Source organism: Lethenteron reissneri, chromosome 60 (genome assembly GCF_015708825.2).
Source record: "Lethenteron reissneri isolate LAM-NWPU_2019-01 chromosome 60, ASM1570882v1, whole genome shotgun sequence".
Taxonomy (NCBI): Eukaryota; Metazoa; Chordata; class Hyperoartia; order Petromyzontiformes; family Petromyzontidae; genus Lethenteron; species Lethenteron reissneri.
In genome coordinates this window covers 4,611,704-4,633,654 of record NC_083838.1, presented here as the reverse complement: position 1 = coordinate 4,633,654, position 21,951 = coordinate 4,611,704, and the positions used below count along the sequence as shown (strand labels likewise).

Here is a 21,951-nt window from a genome sequence, read left to right as displayed (position 1 = left end):
ATTCATATTCTTAGGTTTTTTCGGTAAAGTCACGTATGTAAAACATCAAAATTAATAAAAATAAAATTAAAATCAAATAAAGATCACGACGAAACGTCGTGATCTTTATTTAATTTTATTTGTATTAATTTTGATGTTTTACCTACGTGACTTTAAATAAAATTAAAATAAAATAAAGATCACGACGTTTCGTCGTGATCTTTATTTAATTTTATTTGTATTAATTTTGATGTTTTACCTACGTGACTTTACCGAAAAAACCTAAGAATACTTTTAAAATATATAAATAATCCGCCCGATAAACACGGCCACGTGGTCGGAGGAGGCCCACGTGTTCACGCCTTCGACGAATGGCAGCCGACTTGGGGAGCGCCTCAACCAATCAACACGCGGCCTCGCGGCGCGGACGTGGTCAGACTTCGACCAATCAGCGGCGGGGGGTTTCCGCGAGGCGTGGCTAAGCCACCACGTTGCTACGTATTGACCAATCGCGTGGCCGTATTTGGGAGCCAATCGTTGCGTGGGGAGAGGGAGGGGGAACAAAGGGGGGGGGGGGAGGGGCGGACAAGGGGGAGGGGGGGTCAAGTGGGGGAGGGGGGGATTACGTCACGTTGGACGCACATTGACCAATCGCATCACGTCCTAGGCCCCGTTTGACAGTTGGAACAGTGGGGGGCGGGGCTAGTGTGGGGGAGGAGCTAGCGAGTGAAGGGGGAGGAGCTAGCGAGTCAAGGGGGAGGAGCTAGCGAGTCGAGGGGGAGGAGCTAGCGAGTCGAGGGGGAGGAGCTAGCCAGTCAAGGGGGAGGAGCTAGCGAGTCGAGGGGGAGGAGCTAGCGAGTAAAGGGGGAGGAGCTAGCGAGTAAAGGGGGAGGAGCTAGTGAGTCAAGGGGGAGGAGCTAGCGAGTCAAGGGGGAGGAGCTAGCGAGTGAAGGGGGAGGAGCTAGCGAGTCAAGGGGGAGGAGCTAGCGAGTCAAGGGGGAGGAGCTAGCGAGTCGAGGGGGAGGAGCTAGCGGGTGGAGGGGGAGGAGCTAGCGAGTCAAGGGGGAGGAGCTAGCGAGTGGAGGAGGAGCTAGCGAGTGGAGGGGGAGGAGCTAGCGAGTCAAGGGGGAGGAGCTAGCGAGTCAAGGGGGAGGAGCTAGCGAGTCAAGGGGGAGGAGCTAGCGAGTGAAGGGGGAGGAGCTAGCGAGTCAAGGGGGAGGAGCTAGCGAGTCAAGGGGGAGGAGCTAGCGAGTGAAGGGGGAGGAGCTAGCGAGTGAAGGGGGAGGAGCTAGCGAGTGAAGGGGGAGGAGCTAGCGAGTCAAGGGGGAGGAGCTAGCGAGTCAAGGGGGAGGAGCTAGCGAGTCAAGGGGGAGGAGCTAGCGGTATGAGGGCGTGGCTAATGGGGTATTAGGGGCGGGGCTGGGTGGGGGATTGTCAAATCAGTGAGAGACAGTGAAGAGATCGTGAGTTGGCGATGCGTCGTGTGGCCATCAAACATTTGACAACGTCGCTCGCTTCCTCGTGTGCTCATCGTTTATAAACAAATCAATTAACGCGCAGGATTAGGGCCTGTACGAGCGGGCGTCTTTACGAGCAGACGCCGGTAGGCCGACTGAGAGCACGAGTTTATTTGACACGTGGCCGCTAACGGGGGCCTTGATCTCGACTTGTTTGCAGGCTGTGTGTGTGTGTGTAGGGGGTGGACACCCACGTGGGTTCTTAATTTTTTTGTGTCTCCGCCGACACGATGAGTGTGGGGTTCATCGGCGCCGGGCAGCTGGCGTTCGCCCTGGCGCGAGGATTCACGGCTGCGGGTGAGTTAGTGCACCTAGCCTGGCACGGTCGTTTCATCTCCCCTGTGTGTGTGAGTGTACCTAGCCTGGCACGGTCGTTTCATCACCCTGTGTGTGAGTGTACCTAGCCTGGCACGGTCGTTTGTGAGTGTGTACCTAGCCTGGCACGGTCATTTCATCTCCCCTGTGTGAGTGAGTGTACCTAGCCTGGCACGGTCGTTTGTTTGTGAGTGTGTACCTAGCCTGGCACGGTCATTTCATCACCCCTGTGTGTGAGTGTACCTAGTCTGGCACGGTCGTTTGTTTGTGAGTGTGTACCTAGCCTGGCACGGTCATTTCATCTCCCCTGTGTGAGTGAGTGTACCTAGCCTGGCACGGTCGTTTGTTTGTGAGTGTGTACCTAGCCTGGCACGGTCATTTCATCACCCCTGTGTGTGAGTGTACCTAGCCTGGCACGGTCGTTTGTTTGTGTGTGTGTACCTAGCCTGGCACGGTCGTTTCATCACCCTGTGTGTGTGAGTGTACCTAGCCTGGCACGGTCGTTTGTTTGTGAGTGTGTACCTAGCCTGGCACGGTCATTTCATCACCCCAGTGTGTGTGTACCTAGCCTGGCAGGGTCATTTCATCACCCCAGTGTGTGTGTGTACCTAGCCTGGCACGGTCATTTCATCACCCTGTGTGTGTACCTAGCCTGGCACGGTCATTTCATCACCCTGTGTGTGTGTGTACCTAGCCTGGCACGGTAATTTCATCACCCTGTGTGTGTGTGTACCTAGCCTGGCACGGTCGTTTCATCACCCTGTGTGTGTACCTAGCCTGGCACGGTCATTTCATCACCCTGTGTGTGTGTGTACCTAGCCTGGCACGGTAATTTCATCACCCTGTGTGTGTGTGTACCTAGCCTGGCACGGTCGTTTCATCACCCTGTGTGTGTACCTAGCCTGGCACGGTCATTTCATCACCCTGTGTGTGTACCTAGCCTGGCACGGTAATTTCATCACCCTGTGTGTGTACCTAGCCTGGCACGGTCGTTTCATCACCCTGTGTGTGTGTGTACCTAGCCTGGTACGGTCATTTCATCACCCTGTGTGTGTGTGTACCTAGCCTGGCACGGTCGTTTCATCACCCTGTGTGTGTACCTAGCCTGGCACGGTCATTTCATCACCCTGTGTGTGTACCTAGCCTGGCACGGTAATTTCATCACCCTGTGTGTGTACCTAGCCTGGCACGATCATTTCACCTCCCCTGTGTGTGTGTGTACCTAGCCTGGCACGGTAATTTCATCACCATGTGTGTGTGTGTACCTAGCCTGGCACGGTCGTTTCATCACCATGTGTGTGTGTGTACCTAGCCTGGCACGGTAATTTCATCACCATGTGTGTGTGTGTACCTAGCCTGGCACGGTCATTTCATCACCATGTGTGTGTGTGTACCTAGCCTGGCACGGTAATTTCATCACCCTGTGTGTGTACCTAGCCTGGCACGGTCATTTCACCTCCCCTGTGTGTGTGTGTACCTAGCCTGGCACGGTCATTTCATATCCCCTGTGTGTGTGCACCTAGCCTGGCACGGTAATTTCATCACCTTGTGTGTGTACCTAGCCTGGCACGGTCATTTCATCACCCTGTGTGTGTGTGTACCTAGCCTGGCACGGTCATTTCATCACCCCTGTGTGTGTGTGTACCTAGCCTGGCACGGTCATTTCATCTCCCCTGTGTGTGTGTGTGCACCTAGCCTGGCACGGTCATTTCATTACCCTGTGTGTGTACCTAGCCTGGCACGGTCGTTTCATCACCCTGTGTGTGTGTGTACCTAGCCTGGCACGGTAATTTCATCTCCCCTGTGTGAGTGTGTGCACCTAGCCTGGCACGGTCATTTCATCACCCTGTGTGTGTGTGTACCTAGCCTGGCACGGTCATTTCATTACCCTGTGTGTGTACCTAGCCTGGCACGGTCATTTCATCACCCTGTGTGTGTGTGTACCTAGCCTGGCACGGTCATTTCATCACCCTGTGTGTGTGTACCTAGCCTGGCACGGTCATTTCATCACCCTGTGTGTGTGTGTACCTAGCCTGGCACGGTAATTTCATCTCCCTGTGTGTGTGTACCTAGCCTGGCACGGTCGTTTCATCTCCCTGTGTGTGTGTGTGTACCTAGCCTGGCACGATCATTTCACCTCCCCTGTGTGTGTGTACCTAGTCTGGCACGGTCATTGCATCACCCTGTGTGTGTGCACCTAGCCTGGCACGGTCATTTCATCACCCTGTGTGTGTGTGTCTGTGTACCTAGCCTGGCACGGTCATTTCATTACCCTGTGTGTGTGTACCTAGTCTGGCACGGTCATTTCATCACCCTGTGTGTGTACCTAGCCTGGCACGGTCATTTCATTACCCTGTGTGTGTACCTAGCCTGGCACGGTCATTTCATTACCCTGTGTGTGTGTGTACCTAGCCTGGCACGGTCATTTCATCACCCTGTGTGTGTGTGTACCTAGCCTGGCACGGTCATTTCATTACCCTGTGTGTGTACCTAGCCTGGCACGGTCATTTCATCACCCTGTGTGTGTGTGTACCTAGCCTGGCACGGTCATTTCATCACCCTGTGTGTGTGTGTACCTAGTCTGGCACGGTCATTTCATCACCCAGTGTGTGTGTGTACCTAGCCTGGCACGGTCATTTCATCACCCTGTGTGTGTACCTAGCCTGGCACGGTCATTTCATCACCCTGTGTGTGTACCTAGCCTGGCACGGTCATTTCATCACCCAGTGTGTGTACCTAGTCTGGCACGGTTATTTCATCACCCCTGTGTGTGTACCTAGCCTGGCACGGTCATTTCATCACCCCTGTGTGTGTACCTAGCCTGGCACGGTCATTTCATCACCCCTGTGTGTGTGTGTACCTAGCCTGGCACGGTCGTTTCATCACCCTGTGTGTGTACCTAGCCTGGCACGGTCATTTCATCTCCCCTGTGTGTGTGTGTGTACCTAGCCTGGCACGGTCATTTCATCACCCTGTGTGTGTACCTAGCCTGGCACGGTCATTTCATCACCCTGTGTGTGTACCTAGCCTGGCACGGTCATTTCATCACCCTGTGTGTGTACCTAGTCTGGCACGGTCATTTCATCACCCAGTGTGTGTGTGTACCTAGCCTGGCACGGTCATTTCATCACCCCTGTGTGTGTACCTAGCCTGGCACGGTCATTTCATCACCCCTGTGTGTGTGTGTACCTAGCCTGGCACGGTCGTTTCATCACCCTGTGTGTGTACCTAGCCTGGCACGGTCATTTCATCTCCCCTGTGTGTGTGTGTGTACCTAGCCTGGCACGGTCATTTCATCACCCTGTGTGTGTACCTAGCCTGGCATGGTCATTTCATCACCCTGTGTGTGTACCTAGCCTGGCACGGTCATTTCATCTCCCCTGTGTGTGTGTGTGTGTGTACCTAGCCTGGCACGGTCATTTCATCACCCTGTGTGTGTACCTAGCCTGGCACGGTCATTTCATCACCCTGTGTGTGAGTGTACCTAGCCTGGCACGGTCGTTTGTTTGTGAGTGTGTACCTAGCCTGGCACGGTCATTTCATCACCCTGTGTGTGTGTGTACCTAGCCTGGCACGGTCATTTCATCTCCCTGTGTGTGTACCTAGCCTGGCACGGTCATTTCATCACCCTGTGTGTGTGTGTACCTAGCCTGGCACGGTCATTTCATCTCCCTGTTTGTGTACCTAGCCTGGCACGGTCATTTCATCACCCTGTGTGTGTGTGTACCTAGCCTGGCACGGTCATTTCATCACCCTGTGTGTGTACCTAGCCTGGCACGGTCATTTCATCACCCCTTTGTGTGTGTGTACCTAGCCTGGCACGGTCGTTTCATCACCCTCTGTGAGTTAGTGTACCTAGCCTGGCACGGTCATTTCATCACCCTGTGTGTGTACCTAGCCTGGCACGGTCATTTCATCACCCTGTGTGTGTGTGTACCTAGCCTGGCACGGTCGTTTCATCACCCTGTGTGTGTGTGTACCTAGCCTGGCACGGTCATTTCATCACCCTGTGTGTGTACCTAGCCTGGCACGGTCATTTCATCACCCCTTTGTGTGTGTGTACCTAGCCTGGCACGGTCATTTCATCACCCTCTGTGAGTTAGTGTACCTAGCCTGGCACGGTCATTTCATCACCCTGTGTGTGTGTGTACCTAGCCTGGCACGGTCATTTCATCACCCTGTGTGTGTACCTAGCCTGGCACGGTCGTTTCATCTCCCCTGTGTGTGTGTGTACCTAGCCTGGCACGGTCATTTCATCACCCTGTGTGTGTACCTAGCCTGGCACGGGTCGTTTCATCTCCCCTGTGTGTGTGTGTACCTAGCCTGGCACGGTCATTTCATCTCCCTGTGTGTGTACCTAGCCTGGCACATACCCGTGAGTGCACCTTGCCTGGCACAGTGACTTCACCGCTATCCGTGTGAGAGGCTTGCATCTCCTAGGTGGACTCGGCCTAAAACACATAGACACAGTACGGCTGCCTTTGACGATGCACTGCCGGAATGAATGCCTCTCCCCCACGGCGTGTCGGTGATTCATTGACCATACTTCACCACACTGGTCAATGCGAGTCGGTGACAGTCGAGGGTTGATAGGGGTGGGGGGAGGACCAGATGACCGGTTCGTTCGTCGCTCGCAAACTCATGATGACCCTGAGTGGTTAACCACTGCGCCACCGCTCCCCCCCCCCCGCCTCAATGCAATGCGGGACATGCGAACGACAGCCGATGTTGATCGCTTCACCCCCCCCCGCATCACCCCGGGCCCAAAAGCATCGAGGCCACGCGGTGCTGCGGACACCTGCCACGTGGCTGACAGGACCTCGTGTCCCCAGCCTCCAACTTGAGAGTGCCACTTCATTGCAGGGGAGTGGTGGAGGGGGGGGCCCACACTGCAGACTCGAACCCAGATAGGTGGACAAACACTCCAGACTCGAACCCAGGGAGGTGGACAAACACTCCAGATTCGAACCCAGAGAGGTAGACCCACACTCCAGACTCGAACCCAGATAGGTGGACCCACACTCCAGACTCGAACCCAGATAGGTGGACCCACACTCCAGATTCGAACCCAGATAGGTGGACCCACGCCCCAGATTCAAACCCAGAGAGGTGGACCCACGCCCCAGATTCGAACCCAGATAGGTGGACCCACACTCCAGATTCAAACTCAGATATGTAGACCCACACTCCGGGTTTGTTTTATTCAGACGTTGTCTTTCCGACAGACCTGGTCTTCACCTGAAGACGGCTGCTTGCGTTGTGGCCGAAACGTCGTGAGAATTATTTTATGTTTTATTTTTATTATTTTATTACTTCCCTTCTACGTGACTTTACCGAAAGAACCAAGAAGATATTTTTTTTATTTCATCAGCTAAGGCCCCACTGAGCTTGTGTAGCTCTTTTTCAGAAGCGACGTGGCACTCACAAAAAATTCACTGGTCAACAAGAAAAAATACATTTTCTTCTGGCCTGGACTTTTGCAGCTGTTTTAGACTAATTTCAGATTTGCTCTATCACATCTCATTTTTATGCTATCGGCATACCCCATTTTCATTGATTTTACCCGAAATTAACTCTGTCACTTATGATTGCAAGTTGTTGCGAGTCAGTGACTGCTTTAGTGTTAAAATATGGTGCTGTATTTTTAGGATAGTGTGTTTATAATATAATTTTATGTAGATATCCACATTTATTTAATATTTTTCTTCTGCAGTTTTTATTGAAAATGCAATATTTGATATCTCAAAAACCTGTGATAGACAAAAACTGATGCCAGATTTGGAATCCGCACCCCAAAATTACCTTAAAACCGTTGGAATACCTTATACCAGAAAAAGTGTGTTGACCAGTGTACTCAACGAAGAGGCTTATGATCATCACGTAGAAATGTTTAGCAGCAGCAAAAAGACTCTAAACGCGTGGTGATGTTGATTCTAAATGTGGAGGGAAAAAGAAACGGAGGACCTGGAGAAAAATCCACGCTACCACGGGGAGAGCAAATATACAGGGTATCGAGGTCGGGATCGAACCCACAAACTCCTGTATACCAGGCGAAGGTAGTTAACATCTCGCCATCATGGCACCCCCTGTACCAGAGGTCGCAAACGGGTTTTGATTCCTTACCCGTACCCGGGCACACCAGGGTCGAAAACGGGTACCCGTACCCTACCCGATACCCGGCTACCCGTACCCGGCCGGGTATCGAGTAGGGTACGGGTACCTGATTGCGACCTCTGGGATGAAGCCATGTTGCAGACGCGGGTGGGTTAATTCTAGGAACTTGAATTGTGAGAAGAGACAAGACGTTGGGAAATGAGTGACAAACGGGTATTTACCAGTGACTCACAGCCTACCCGTACCCATACCCGGCCGCACCAGGGTCGCAAACGGCTACCCGTACCCGTACCTGGCCGGGTACGGGTAGCCGGGTATCGGGTAGGGTACGGGTATCGGGTACCCGGTTGCGACCTCTGCCCTGTACTGTGCGGGTGTATTCACCATCAATGTGCCCGTCTGCTTCGAATCCGATTGTTTGTAAAGAGGAGGAGGCCATGCGTGCCGACCAAGCCGGTGCACATTTATTCAATTTCACGTGAAATATTTTACCACGATGGAGATTCTACTCTCTTGTTGTTGTTGTTGTTGTTTCACAGGCGTCGTGGCCACGAACAAAATCATGGCCAGCTCTCCGGACTTGGACCTGCCAACAGTGACCAGCTTAAGGGTGCGTTGGGTTTAATATAAAATATATATCTTGCATGGACCCAACTGCTGATTCCATCACCACTACCACCACACTTCTTCTGCCCGACGTTTTATCCCCTCCACCAGCAGATCCTGCGAGTTGCTGCTGTTCGGTTGACACACAGCGACCTCCCAAAGAATCCAGCCTCGCAGCGTATCCCACGTCTGCTCTCACATAGCTCTTCTCTCCCCGTTGGCGTACCTGTCAACCCCTTATCGGTGCCTACCTTATTACAGACCAATTCAGGACCGTATTGGTCACCCCGTGCCCCTTATACATCTCAACGTACATCCTACAAAGTCCCATCGCAAGGGAGAAACACAAACAAATACAGTAAAACCTTGGATTGCACGTACGTGTTCACACATGCGTACGCACACGTGCGTGTTCACATGTGCGTGTTCACACGTGCGTGTACACTTACGCGTATTCACACACGCGTGTTCATACGTGCGTGTTCACACACGCGCTTATTCACACACGCGTACGCACACGTGCGTGTTCACTTACGCGTATTCCCACGTGCGTATTTACACACGCGCTTATTCACACACGCGTACGCACACGTGCGTATTCACACACGCGTGTTCACACGCGCGTAGAAGCTGGGAGTGAACGTGACGAGGAACAACCAGGACACGGTGAGGAACAGCGACATCGTCTTCCTCGCCGTGAAGCCGCCCATCATCCCCTTCGTGCTCGACGAGGTGGGCCCCGAGCTCGGCGATCGCCACCTCATCATCTCCTGCGCCGCCGGGGTCTCCATCAGCTCCGTCGAGAAGGTGGGGGGCTCGGGGTGGGGGTCACGGGGTGGGGGTCACGGGGCTTGGGGGTCACGGGGTGGGGGTCACGGGGTGGGGGTCACGGGGTGGGGGTCACGGGGTGGGGGTCACGGGGTGGGGGTCACGGGGTGGGGGTCACGGGGCTTGGGGGTCACGGGGCTTGGGGCTTGGGGCTCGGGGTTCGATTTGTTGACGGCGCCTGAGCCGGCACCGCTCAGAGCCTGGGTTTGGATCTGGGTTTCGGCCGCTGCCAGTGATTAAAGCAGGTTGTCAGGTGCATAGAGACCCATAGACTCGCATAGAGGCGCATAGACTCGCATAGAGATCCATAGACTTACATAGAGACCCATAGACTTAAACAGAGACCCATAGACTCGCATAGAGACCCATAGACTCGCATAGAGACCCATAGACTCGCATAGAGACACATAGACTCGCATAGAGACCCAAAGACTCACATAGAGACCCATAGACTCGCATAGAGGCGCATAGACTCGCATAGAGATCCATAGACTTACATAGAGACCCATAGACTTAAACAGAGACCCATAGACTCGCATAGAGACCCATAGACTCACATAGAGACCCATAGACTCACATAGAGACCCATAGACTCACATAGAGACCCATAGACTCACACAGAGACCCATAGACTCACACAGAGACCCATAGACTCACACAGAGACCCATAGACTCAGATAGAGACCCATAGACTCACGTAGAGACCCATAGACTCACACAGAGACCCATAGACTCGCATAGAGACCCATAGACTCACATAGAGACCGATAGACTCACATAAAGCCCCAAAGACTCACATAGAGACCCGTAGACTCGCATAGAACTTCTTTCACACCGTACATAGCCAACCGTGCTAATCCACATCGAACGCCGACAACGACAACAGCCGGCGGCCGCTACGAACTCGCCGGTGACGTCACCACTCCGCTCGCTCTGCCTTCCCCAAATCCGTTCCCGCGCGCAGAAGCTGACCACGTACCTGCCCTCCCCGCGCGTCGTCCGCGCCATGACCAACACGGCGGTGATCGTGCGCGAGGGCGCCACGGTGTACGCGCCGGGCACTCACGCGGAGGCGGAGGACTGCCGCCTGCTGGAGCAGCTGATGGGCAGCGTGGGATTCTGCACCGAGGTGGAGGAGGACCTCATCGACGCCGTCACGGGCCTCAGCGGCAGCGGCCCCGCCTACGTGAGTTCCTCACCCACCCACCCAGCCAACCACCCACCCATCCACCCAACTACCCACCCACCCAACTACCCACCCACCCAACTACCCACCCACCCAACTACCCACCCACCCAACCATCTACCCACCCACCCAACTACCCACCCACCCACACAACTACCCACCCACCCAACTACCCACCCACCCAACTTACCCACCCACCCAACTACCCACCCACCCAACTACCCACCCACCCATCCACCCACCTATCCACCCACTCACTTACCCACCCACCCACCCACCTATCCACCCACCCACTTACCCACCCACCCACTTACCCACCCACCCACCCACCTACCCACCCACCTACCCAACTACCCACCCACCCAACTACCCACCCACCCACCCAACTACCCAACCACCCACCCAACTACCCAACCACCCACCCAACTACCCAACCACCCACCCACCCATCCACCCACCTATCCACCCACTCACTTACCCACCCACCCACCCACTTACCCACCCACCCACCCACTTACCCACCCACCCACCTACCCACCCATCCACTTACCCACCCACCTACCCACCCACCTTACCTACCCACCCCGTCTTAAGAGCACGTGTTGAGATTGCGTGTTGAGATTGCGTATTAATATTCCGCGTTGCGACCGTTGCGTTGTGGCCGCCGCGTCGCTGCGCAGGCGTTCACCGCGGTGGATGCGCTGGCTGACGGCGGAGTGAAGATGGGGCTGCCTCGCCGTCTCGCCGTGCGACTCGGAGCGCAGACGCTGCTGGTACGAGCGGCCTGCAGGACTGCGTGCGTGTGTGTGCGTGTGTGCATGTGTGTGTGTCTGTGCGTGTGTGTTTGTGCGTGTGTGTTTCTGTGCGTGTGCGTGTCTGTGCGTGTGTGTGCGTGTCTGCGCGTGTGTGTGCGTGTGTGTGTCTGTGTGTGTACGTGTGGATCATAGTGGGGAGCGGTGGTGTAGCGGTTAGCGCGCCGCGCTACAAACCCCGTGACCAGAGTTCGATTCCCGCTCATGGCCAACCGGTCCTGGGCCTCCCCTAGGTCGACTCAGCCTCAAATGAGTACCTGGTGCAGTGTGTAAAAATCATCGCCACTGGGGAGACAAAGGCGGCCGGGCGTGGTGCTGGCCATCATAGGTGCTCGCTAGCAGCACTTGCCCCAACAGTCTGTTACAGGCTATACAGGGGATCTTCGTCTTTTTTTGTGGGTCATTTAGCCAACACACACATGCATGTGGTGGCTGGGCATGTGGTGGCTGGGCATTCCATTGCATGCCCAGCCACCACGTGCCCAAGCAGCTTCTGTTTGGCTGGATATAACGGGCTAAATGGGCACGACATGGGCTGGAAAAGAGATGGGCCCATGTGGTGCAGGAGGATGTGGAGCTGAGTGGACTTGCTGAAGACTGGTACCAGCGGTGTCAAGATCGGCCTCCATGGAGGAGGCTCGTGAAGGACGCTACTGGGCAGTTGGAGGCAGTCGCCCTCTAACACTCGTACAACAATGAAGGGCAGAGGGGCGACACTGACAACAATGAACGCCGCTCACAACAATGAGCGGAGTTCCGGGCGGCTAAACTACAGCGAGTTGGCACAGTAGGGGGCACAGCTGATGCATCGGCCATTCATCTCAGTCAACCTATTGCACCTGGGTCTGTCCCGTGGCCTCCTGCCAGAGGGCGTTCAACACTTCACGTGGCCTTAAAGTGCACTTAGCCTGGCACATGCGGCCATGGTGACGTCACCGCCACTTAGTGGACGAATGCCAGTAGTTGTTGTTGTGCCCGTCAGCAATAGCTCACGTGGCCATTCTGCCCCCGCCCGTGTCACTGAGAGAGACGAGAGAGAACACGCTCGCACGCACGCTCGCACTCACACTCGCTCGCACCCTCGCTCGCTCGCACGCACAGCCCCGGGGCTTGAACTCGGGTCTCCTCGGAGGGTGGGGCTCGCCGCCGTGCTCTAACCGCCTCTCCGCGCAGGGGGCGGCCAAGATGCTGCTGACGTCGGAGCAGCACCCGGGGCAGCTCAAGGACGACGTCTGCTCCCCGGGTGGCGCCACCATCCACGCCATCCACCTGCTGGAGAGCGGCGGCTTCCGCAGCCTCCTCATCAACGCCGTGGAGGCCTCGTGCATCCGCACGCAGTGAGGGCCGCAAGCACGCAGACTACGCCGCCGCCGCCGCGCTCCGCATGGAGAGCGTCACACATCACGCAGAGAGGGAAATCACAAGTGCCGTGTGCGGTTCATGCGGGCTTGATTTCCTTGCAGAACGTGTCTGTTTGGTGTTCGAACATACGAACACCTCCTGGCTTCGTGCCAGGAAGGGTAAACAACTATTATTATTTCTCACACGTGGAGAGTTAAACCGCACACCGCACAGACACCACCACCACGAACGGCACAAAGGAAGGCAATGCCACGCGCGGACACGCACCGCAAACCGCACACCATGCCAGCGTCTCACCTCCCCCCTCTCTTGCGGTTGTCGTTCTCCCTACGGCCGCTGTAGGCAGCTGCGCCAGATGGCGGAGCAGGAGACCGTGTCCCCGGAGGCCATCAAGAAGGCGACGCGCACGCAGGTCAAGCAGGACGCCGAGCGCTCCGGGATCAACCTCTTCTCCAGCAAAGTGCCGGGAGGAACCAAGGCAGCATAGGGGGCGGGGGCGCAGGGGAGACCGCCACTGCCCTAACACCCTGACCGGGTCTCAGAGTTGGAGTCTCGGTTGAGACTCGGCTCCAGGAGACCGGGTCTCGGGGTCGGAGTCTTGGTTGAGACTCGGCTCCAGGAGACTGGGTCTCGGGGTCGGAGTCTTGGTTGAGACTCGGCTCCAGGAGACCGGGTCTCAGGGTCGGAGTCTCGGTTGAGACTCGGCTCCAGCAGACCGGGTCTCAGGGTCGGAGTCTTGGTTGAGACTCGGCTCCAGGAGACTGGGTCTCGGGGTCGGAGTCTTGGTTGAGACTCGGCTCCAGGAGACCGGGTCTCGGGGTCGGAGTCTCGGTTGAGACTCGGCTCCAGGAGACTGGGTCTCAGGATCGGAGTCTTGGTTGAGACTCGGCTCCAGGAGACTGGGTCTCGGGGTCGGAGTCTTGGTTGAGACTCGGCTCCAGGAGACCGGGTCTCAGGGTCGGAGTCTCGGTTGAGACTCGGCTCCAGGAGACCGGGTCTCAGGGTCGGAGTCTTGGTTGAGACTCGGCTCCAGGAGACCGGGTTTGGATTTGGTTTTTAGCGTTATTTTTAGGTGCTTAGTTTTCCTTCCCCCTTCACTCGTGTGCTAACATCCCCAAGCGAGGACCCGTGTGAACAAACAATATCGAGACTCGGTGAGGTTTTACGCTACCTAATAAAGGACGCTATCGTTGTGTTCACGTTTAACCTCGTGTGTGTGTGTGTGTCCGTGTCCTATTAAACGTGTGGCGAGCGGTGGTCTGTGGTGTTAAGTGCACTGCGCTACGAACCCGGCGGCCCGAGTTTGATTCCAGCTCATGGCCAACATGTGCTGACGGTTATCGTAAACCGGTCCGGTGCCTCCCCTACGTCGACTCGGCTTCAAATAAGTACCTTGTGCGGTGTTTGTAAAAATCAGCACTGGGGAGACAAAGGCGGTCGGGCGTGGTGTTGGCCTCGTTCGCGAGCCGCGCCCGGAGCGTGGTGCACACGCGACGACGCACTGCCACGTCGCACCGCGTCGCGCTGCGTGCACCGTCACCGAGGACGCCGGCTTGCGCAAACCACGAGCCCGAGTCCGGAGGAGCGGGAGGACGGTGCATTTGCGTGGCGGTGGCGGAGGTGGCGGTTGGGGATTGGCGGTCCGGTGCCGGGTTTTGGCGGAGCCGGTTCTCCCGTCTTTGCTGCCAGAAAGAAAGAGGCCTCAACGTGACATACTCCCCGTCGCCATCATCGTCATCATCATCGTCGTCGTCGTCGTCATCACGATGCCAGTAGCGACACGGCAGCGGTGCGTTCGTTCATCAAGCAGCTTTATTCAACATCCGCGCGACTTAAAACGTCTCGAGCGACTGGTATAGCTGCATCTCCACGCCGCCTGGTATACAACAGGAGGTCAAGGTTTCGATCCAGACCCTGACGCCTGCTGTATATTTGGAGTTTGCGCATCTCTCTCATCACCATCACGGTGGCTAGATGTTAACTACCTCGCCTGGTATACAGGAGGTCGTGGGTTCGATCCCGACCCTGATGCCTGCTGCTGTATATTTGGAGTTTGCGTGCCTCTTCTTGTGGTCGCGTTGATTTTTCTCTGGGCCCTCCAGTTTTTTCCTTCCACATGTAGAATCCGAGAGTATTTGTCTGCTATAATTTTTAACATGATGAGCCACTTCGTTGTATGTTCAACTTCTTTCGCACCGTACGTAGCCAATTGTGCCAATCGGAGGTGCGGGGAAGGACGACAAACTAAACACAAAAAGCAGTCGCTAAAGAAATTAGTTTTCAATCTCGATTTAAAAGTGCCATAGCTCCCAATGGCTTCCTAATATCGGAGCTATTATTTGTAGCGCAGGTCGCTTCTGATTTTTTTTAAAATAGCTCGGTGAGCCTTACCTGGTCAAATAAAAAATAATTTAGTTTATTAAGCGAGCCTCCGGGTTGTCAGTGGGTTCAACTGTCCACGGGGATGTTGTTTAGAGCTGCCGTATTGCACACCGCAGCACCCACACTATGTCAGACATTTAAAGCTTTCGTGACTGCAGGGATTCATCTTCTTGGTTCTTTCGGTAAAGTCACGTAGAAGGGAAATAATAAAATAATAAAAATAAAACATGATAAAATAATTCTCACGACGTTTCGGCCACAACGCAAGCAGCCGTCCTCAGGTGAAGAACAGGTCTGTTGGAAAGACAGCGTCTGAATGACCTGTTCTTCACCTGAGGACGGCTGCTTGCGTTGTGGCCGAAACGTCGTGAGAATTATTTAATGTTTTATTTTTATTATTTTATTACTTCCCTTCTACGTGACTTTACCGAAAGAACCAAGAAGATGAATCCCTGCAGTCACGAAAGCTCTAAATCGAAATTGAGGAATATTATTATCGAGATGCATTTTAGTTTCGAATGAGCTCGTGGCGCAGCGAGGTCGGAACCGGTCACAGCACCGGCATTCCCCGGAACGTGAGCGCCGTCGCCAACAACTGCGCCCCAATCTCCGCCGAGCGACCGCTTCGCAGCTCTCCGACCTCCGTTGTCGCCGTTGTCGTCATCGCCGTCGTCATCGCCGTCGTCATCGCCGTCGTCATCGCCGTCGTCACCGCCACTTCCTCCGGTTCCACCTGGTCCATCCGCGCCGTCCCCTCCGGCGCCAGCGCCGCGTCGGCGAGCAGCGCCAGGGCACGGGGCTCCGGCCGGAACTCGGCGGAGAGCTCCCGCAGCGTGATGCACACGCGGCGCGCCGCCACGTCGCCCCGCCGCACCGCGTGCAGCCACGAGCGCCGCGCCGCGCCCCGCAGCAGCACCAGAGACCGGCGCGGGGACGGCACGCGCACCGTCACCGAGGACGCCGGCACGCGCACACACGAGTCCGGAAAAGCGGGAGGACGGTGCATTTGCGGTGTGGTGGCGATTGGGGATTGGAGGTCCGGTGCCGGGTTTTGGCGGAGCCGGTTCTCCCGTCTTTGCTGCCAAAAAGAAAGGGGCCTCAACGTGACGTACTCCCCGTCGTCGTCATCATCGTCGTCGTCAACTTCTCCCGAACCTCCCGCCGATTGGACGTCGTCCGCGCCGTTGCCGATCTCCACTCCTCCCAAATACCCCCCTACCGCTACCCCGGTTGTCAGCGTCCCCACGTCCCCTGAATGTCTCGGCCCATCCCTGCGCTCCTCCAAACCTTCCGGGCGTTCCCTCTCGTGCCGAGCTCCCTCGCCGTCCCCCCCCGCCGCCGTGCCCCTCCTCCCACCCGCGGCTTCCCCGTCACCTCGCGGCGGCGGCGGCGGCTGACCTGACCCGTCGGCGGCCTCTCCAGCATCTCCCGTCCCCGCGGCCGCACCCTCCCGCGCCCCGACGTCTCCGCCCGCCCGCCCCGCGGGCCGAGTGAGCGTGAGCGCCGTGTCCGAGAGGAGGTTGACGGTGACGAGGCGGTCTCCCCAGAGCCACGCGTCGTCCAGGTGTGCGTCGATGCTGGAGCCGCGCGACGGCTCGTACTCCAGGTGGCACTGCTCGACGGGCACGAAGTCGCCGAGCAGCGCGGGGCTGGCGGCGCGCACGCGCAGCGCCAGCGCCCGGCTCAGCGGCGGCAGCCCCGAGAAGCCGGCCGCTCGCACACGCCGCTTGCGGAAGTTCACCTTGGGCCCGTAGTCCTGCGGGGAGGAGGAGGAGGGCGAGGTGGGGGGCGAGGTGGGGTGGGGGGAGGAGGAGACGGGGGTAGGGGGCGAGGTGGGGGGCGGGGTGGGGGGCGAGGTGGGGTGGGGGGAGGAGGAGACGGGGGTAGGGGGCGAGGTGGGGGGCGGGGTGGGGGGAGGAGGAGACGGGGGTGGGGGGCGAGGTGGGGGGCGGGGTGGGGGGCGGGGTGGGGGGCGGGGTGGGGGGCGGGGTGGGGGGCGAGGTGGGGGGCGGGGTGGGGGGCGAGGTGGGGGGCGGGGTGGGGGGCGAGGTGGGGGGCGGGGTGGGGGGCGAGGTGGGGTGGGGGGAGGAGGAGACGGGGGTAGGGGGCGAGGTGGGGGGCGAGGTGGGGGGCGGGGTGGGGGGAGGAGGAGACGGGGGTGGGGGGCGAGGTGGGGGGCGGGGTGGGGGGCGAGGTGGGGGGCGGGGTGGGGGCGAGGTGGGGGCGGGGTGGGGGCGAGGTGGGGGCGGGTGGGGGGCGAGGTGGGGGGCGAGGTGGGGGCGAGGTGGGGGCGAGGTGGGGGGCGAGGTGGGGGGTGGGGTGGGGGCGAGGTGGGGGGCGGGGAGGAGGAGACGGGGGTGGGGGGCGAGGTGGGGGGCGAGGTGGGGGGCGGGGTGGGGGGCGAGGTGGGGGGTTCCCGGCAGGGGTTGAGGGGGTTGAGGTGGTGTTAAAGGAGAGAGGAGAAAACGTTCGGCGTTGTGCAAGGCAATGCGATGTGTTTTTTTAATCCGGCGTATTTTGAGATGGCGGAGAGGTGAGAGAGTGTGTGCGGAGGGGAGTGAGATGAGAGGGGAGTGAGATAGGAGGGGAGTGAGATGAGAGGAGAGTGAGATGAGAGGGGAGTGAGCTGAGAAGTGAGTGAGATGCGAGTTGAGAGAGGAGTTCCGAGGGGAGTGAGATGAGAGGGAGGAGGCGGGAGCGCGCGCCTGCACCTGCTTGCGTCTTCCCGACTGCGACGGTCTCCACTCGTCGCGGTCGATGGCGGCGACGAGTTCTCGCTCCTCCTCGGGGCTGAGGAAGTCGCGCCACACGTGCACGCCGCCCACGCTCGCCGCCAGTCCGGCAAGCGGCAAGCCCGGCAGCACCACGGCCAGCCCCAGCGCCGGATCAAACTCCAGCACAAGCTGGAACGTCGACAAAGCGCGGGCAAAGCGTTGTGGCCGAAACGTCGTGAGAATTGTATTTTATTATGTTTTATTTTTATTATTTTATTACTTCCCTTCTACGTGACTTTACCGAAAGAACCAAGAAGATGTAATTTCACTCTCAACTTATAAAATAAAACATAATAAAATAAAATAATAATAACATTTAATAATGTAAAATTCTTTTTTTATTTCCATTCTACGTGACTTTACCGAAATAACCAAGAAGATGAATCCCTGCAGTCACGAAAGCTTTAAATCGAAATTAAAGCGGGCAAAGGCGGTCGAGGCGCCGCAGTGGCTAGGAGATGTTAACTCCCTCGCGTGATCGCGACCTTGACGTCTGTACACAGTAGAACCTCTGGTCACAAACGCTTCTGACCACGACCAAATCGGGTTCCGACCAAAAGACATTTAACAAAATTTTTGAATCTGGTCACGAACACAAACTCGGGTGGCGATCAAACACGGCCGCGGCCGATTTCCCCTTCCGTGCCACTTTTTTTTGTAAGCACCAAATTTCCTGTTGTTTGTTTACAAACAACAGCGACCCACGTGTGGCCGCTTGCTCAGTCTCGCTTAGTAATCGGTCTCGGTAAGATATTAATTTTGTGAGTGTAGTCATACCCCTCCCCCCTCATTCAAGCCGTAATTTAGAGAGCGAAAGCGCTGAGTACGTAAATCGCTAACATAAGAACCCGTTAATCTCTTCTCGCATCATTCATACGATGATGCGGTGAAGCAAACGTTCATACGATATTACGGTGAATGCTTCCAAAAACAATACTGTACCCAAATATTACTGTTAACTTACTTTCAATAGAAACATGAATTGCTCATACGAATATTCTCTCTCTCTCAGAATCGACCGACTGATGTAGCAAACGAAACAATCATCTTGTTGAACGATTCTAAACCTTGACGCGGCAATGTTAGTTTTCTCTGTTGTTCAAGGTTTTCTCAGTGTTATTCAATGTTTTTACATTTAGTTTACTATTACACTGTGAATTATATGGCATAATTAACTATATTTGTGCTTAAAAATCTTTAAAAAACTATATTTATATACAGTTCGTAGGAATCTGGAACGGATTAATCGTATTTACATACAATCCAATGGGGAAATTAGGTTCGAGTCACGACCAAATCGGGTTGCGACCAAAGTTATGGAACGAATTATGGTTGTGACCAGAGGTTCTACTGTATGTGGCGTCTGCGTGTTCTCTGTCTCCCCGTGGTCACGTGGATTTTTCTCCGGGTCCTCCGGTTTTTCCCTCCACGTATACGTTGAGTCAACGTCACGCGCTAAGAGCATTTTGGCCGCTATTTATTCCCACGTGATAAGCCTCACGAAGTTTGGCTTCTGCAAAACAGCTTCGTAGCTCAGCGGGGCCTTACCTGGTAAGGTAAACAAATATTGTTTCTTATTCTTTGGGTCTTTCGGTAAAGTCATGTAGCTAGAAAAATAATAAAACAATATCTGTGCGATCTTGGTTTGAAGCTTTCGTAACTGCAGGAATCCATACTCGTTGGTTCTTTCGGTAAAGTCACGTGGGTAGAAAATAATTTGATTTATTTTATATCTAAGAGTACAATATCTGTGCGAGATGAGAGGGGAGTGGAGTTATTATTTTCTATCGACGTGGCTTTACCGAAAGACCCAAACAATGTGAATTCCTGCAGTCACGAAAGCTTTAAAGTCAAGATTTAAATATCGATTCGTCTTGGTTCAAGGGAGCCTCCGGGACTGGCATTGTGGAGACCGAACCTCGAACCTCTCTGCAGCTATCGTCGTCGCTGCGGTTGTTGTCATTGTTGTTGTTGTGGTTGTTGTCGTTGTTGTTGTGGCGGTTGTTGTTGTGTCGCCTCCACTTGTCGTCGGACTCACAGGCCAGGCAGGTGCGCACGCCCTTGCACGCACACGGCACAGTCGCCTCCATTGCCTGGCTCGGAGCACACACACACAGGAGACAGAGATTCCCCATGTCGCCTTTAAACAGCAGGCTGTGGGGGGCAAGGGGCTGTGAGCTAGCAACACACGTGGGGGCTGGCACGGTAGTCTAGGGAGTGGGTGGCCAACACCGCGCCCGACCGCCTTTGTCTCCCCAGTGGCGATGTCATACATACTCTTAGTTCTTTCGGTAAAGTCACGTAGGTAAAAAATGAAATTAAAATTAATATTGTTTTATTTGTATTAATTTAAATTTCATTTTTTACCTACGTGACTTTACCGAAAGAACTAAGAGTATGAATCCTTGCAGTCACGAAAGCTTCAAATCTAGATGTCATACCTGTCAAGCCCTTATCGGTGCCCTACCAGACCAATTCAGACATTATTGGTCATTCTCAATTTCGGAGCTTTCGTGACTACAGGAATTATTCTTTGGTTCTTTCGGTTAAGTCACGTATAAAGATAAAATAATAAATTTAATAATTGCATACTACGAGGTTTCGATTGCAACACAAGCAATCATCATCAGGTATAAAAGAAATAGCAACAAAAATCTAACCAGAACACTATAGACTGACACACAAGCAGACAGACATCACAAAGTCACACACAGAGAGAGAACACGTATCGGCAGAAAGAGAGAGGTCGTTTCTGAAGAAGAATTATTGGTCATCCCGTGCACCTTATAAATATCAACGTTCATCTTACAAAGTCCCATCACAAGGAGAGAAACGCAAATACACAAGTAAACCCGTAAAAACAAAGTTTTTCACTATAAATCCTTTATATGCGTGGCGGCTAGAGTCCTCTCGTCCTATGGCTTGAGATGGCTGCCACCTATGGGTCAGATGATTGTCTGCCAGTATTAAGCAATTGGTAATTAAATAAAAAAAAAATTCCCCTAAACAGTGTAAAATTTTGGGAATTTTTTTTCACGAACATTAATTGTCTCGCACAACGAGTCTGTGTGGAAAATGTCAGCTCGATTGGATCACGGGAAGTGGGTTAAAAAACGACCGAAAGATTTGCACGGTCGTAAGCAAGCAAGCAAGCGAACTTAATATAAAGGATTTTAAAAAAACGATGTTGCCCGTCTTGAAACGGCTGTTACGCCGTATGGACTTGAAAACTCAATTACCCAGTACAAGAATACGGGGTAAGGCGTATGGGTTGACACTACTATACACTACGCTAGGGGGCCGTCCATAAATGACGTCACGCGATTTTTGACGATTTTTGACCCCCCTCCCTTCGTCACACAAAAAGTCAGACCCCCCCCTCAAATATGACGTCAAAAAGCTCTGCCCCCCCCCCCCCCAAAAAAAAAGATAAAACATGCTTCAAATCGCTTTAAACTATTGCGTATTTAATGTGCCGCTGCACTCTGATGTTGTAGGAGAAAACATTTATTTAAAAGTTTATTTAATTAAGTAGAACGTGTTGTCTATATTTATTTAAAGTTGCGCATTTTGATGTGACGTCACATTTCTCAACCCCCCCCTGTCACAAATGTCTGACCCCCCCTAGGTGCGTGACGTCATTTATGGACGGCCCCTAGACTACCATAATTACAAACCTGTGAACCCCTTATCAGTGCCCTACCTTATAACAGACCAACTCAGACCTTACTGGTCACCCCGTGCCCCCTATAAACCTCAACGTTTTTCCTACAAAGTTCCATCACAGGGAGAGAGAGAGAACACAAACACACACATATATTTAATTGAGTTAAATACACAACACGGGTGCTGGTGGTGCTGGTGGTGGTGCTGGTGGTGGTGCTGGTGGTGGTGGGGGGGTGGTGATGATGCTGGTGGTGGTGGTGCTGTTGGTGGTGGTGCTGTTGGTGGTGGGGGGGTGGTGATGATGCTGGTGGTGGTGGTGCTGTTGGTGGTGGGGGGGTGGTGATGGTGGTGCTGGTGGTGCTGTTGGTGGTGTTGGTGGTGGTGCTGTTGGTGGTGCTGGTGGTGGTGCT

The 21,951-nt window shown here is 54.8% G+C and overlaps 2 protein-coding genes across 4 annotated transcripts in view; one reads left to right on the top strand and one right to left on the bottom strand.

Annotated features, from left to right (window-relative positions):
- ALKBH4 (alkB homolog 4, lysine demethylase) overlaps positions 1 to 21,951 on the bottom strand; it is a 104,875-nt gene that overhangs the window by 82,245 nt on the left and 679 nt on the right. The window contains exons 2-4 of one of the 2 annotated variants that reach the window (XM_061576113.1): positions 19,794 to 19,968; positions 17,813 to 18,004; positions 15,423 to 16,857 (exon numbers count right to left, since the gene is read on the bottom strand). In XM_061576113.1, the coding sequence (XP_061432097.1) occupies positions 15,652 to 16,857; positions 17,813 to 18,004; positions 19,794 to 19,838 (1,443 nt within the window). In that variant the 5' untranslated portion in view covers positions 19,839 to 19,968 and the 3' untranslated portion in view covers positions 15,423 to 15,651. The remainder of the gene's footprint in view (positions 1 to 15,422; positions 16,858 to 17,812; positions 18,005 to 19,793; positions 19,969 to 21,951) is intronic. The other variant, XM_061576112.1, reaches the window with a different exon arrangement.
- LOC133357975 (pyrroline-5-carboxylate reductase 1, mitochondrial-like) lies at positions 1,420 to 13,925 on the top strand. Of its 2 annotated transcripts, XM_061576210.1 has the most exons (8): positions 1,420 to 1,442; positions 1,657 to 1,793; positions 8,465 to 8,535; positions 9,159 to 9,338; positions 10,324 to 10,545; positions 11,226 to 11,318; positions 12,531 to 12,694; positions 13,062 to 13,925. In XM_061576210.1, the coding sequence occupies exons 2-8, from the start codon at positions 1,727 to 1,729 to the stop codon at positions 13,204 to 13,206; spliced, it is 942 nt and encodes a 313-aa protein (XP_061432194.1). In that variant the 5' UTR covers positions 1,420 to 1,442; positions 1,657 to 1,726; the 3' UTR covers positions 13,207 to 13,925. The 2 variants fall into 2 exon arrangements, with proteins under 2 accessions (XP_061432194.1, XP_061432193.1); XM_061576209.1 differs by having other exon boundaries at positions 1,426 to 1,793.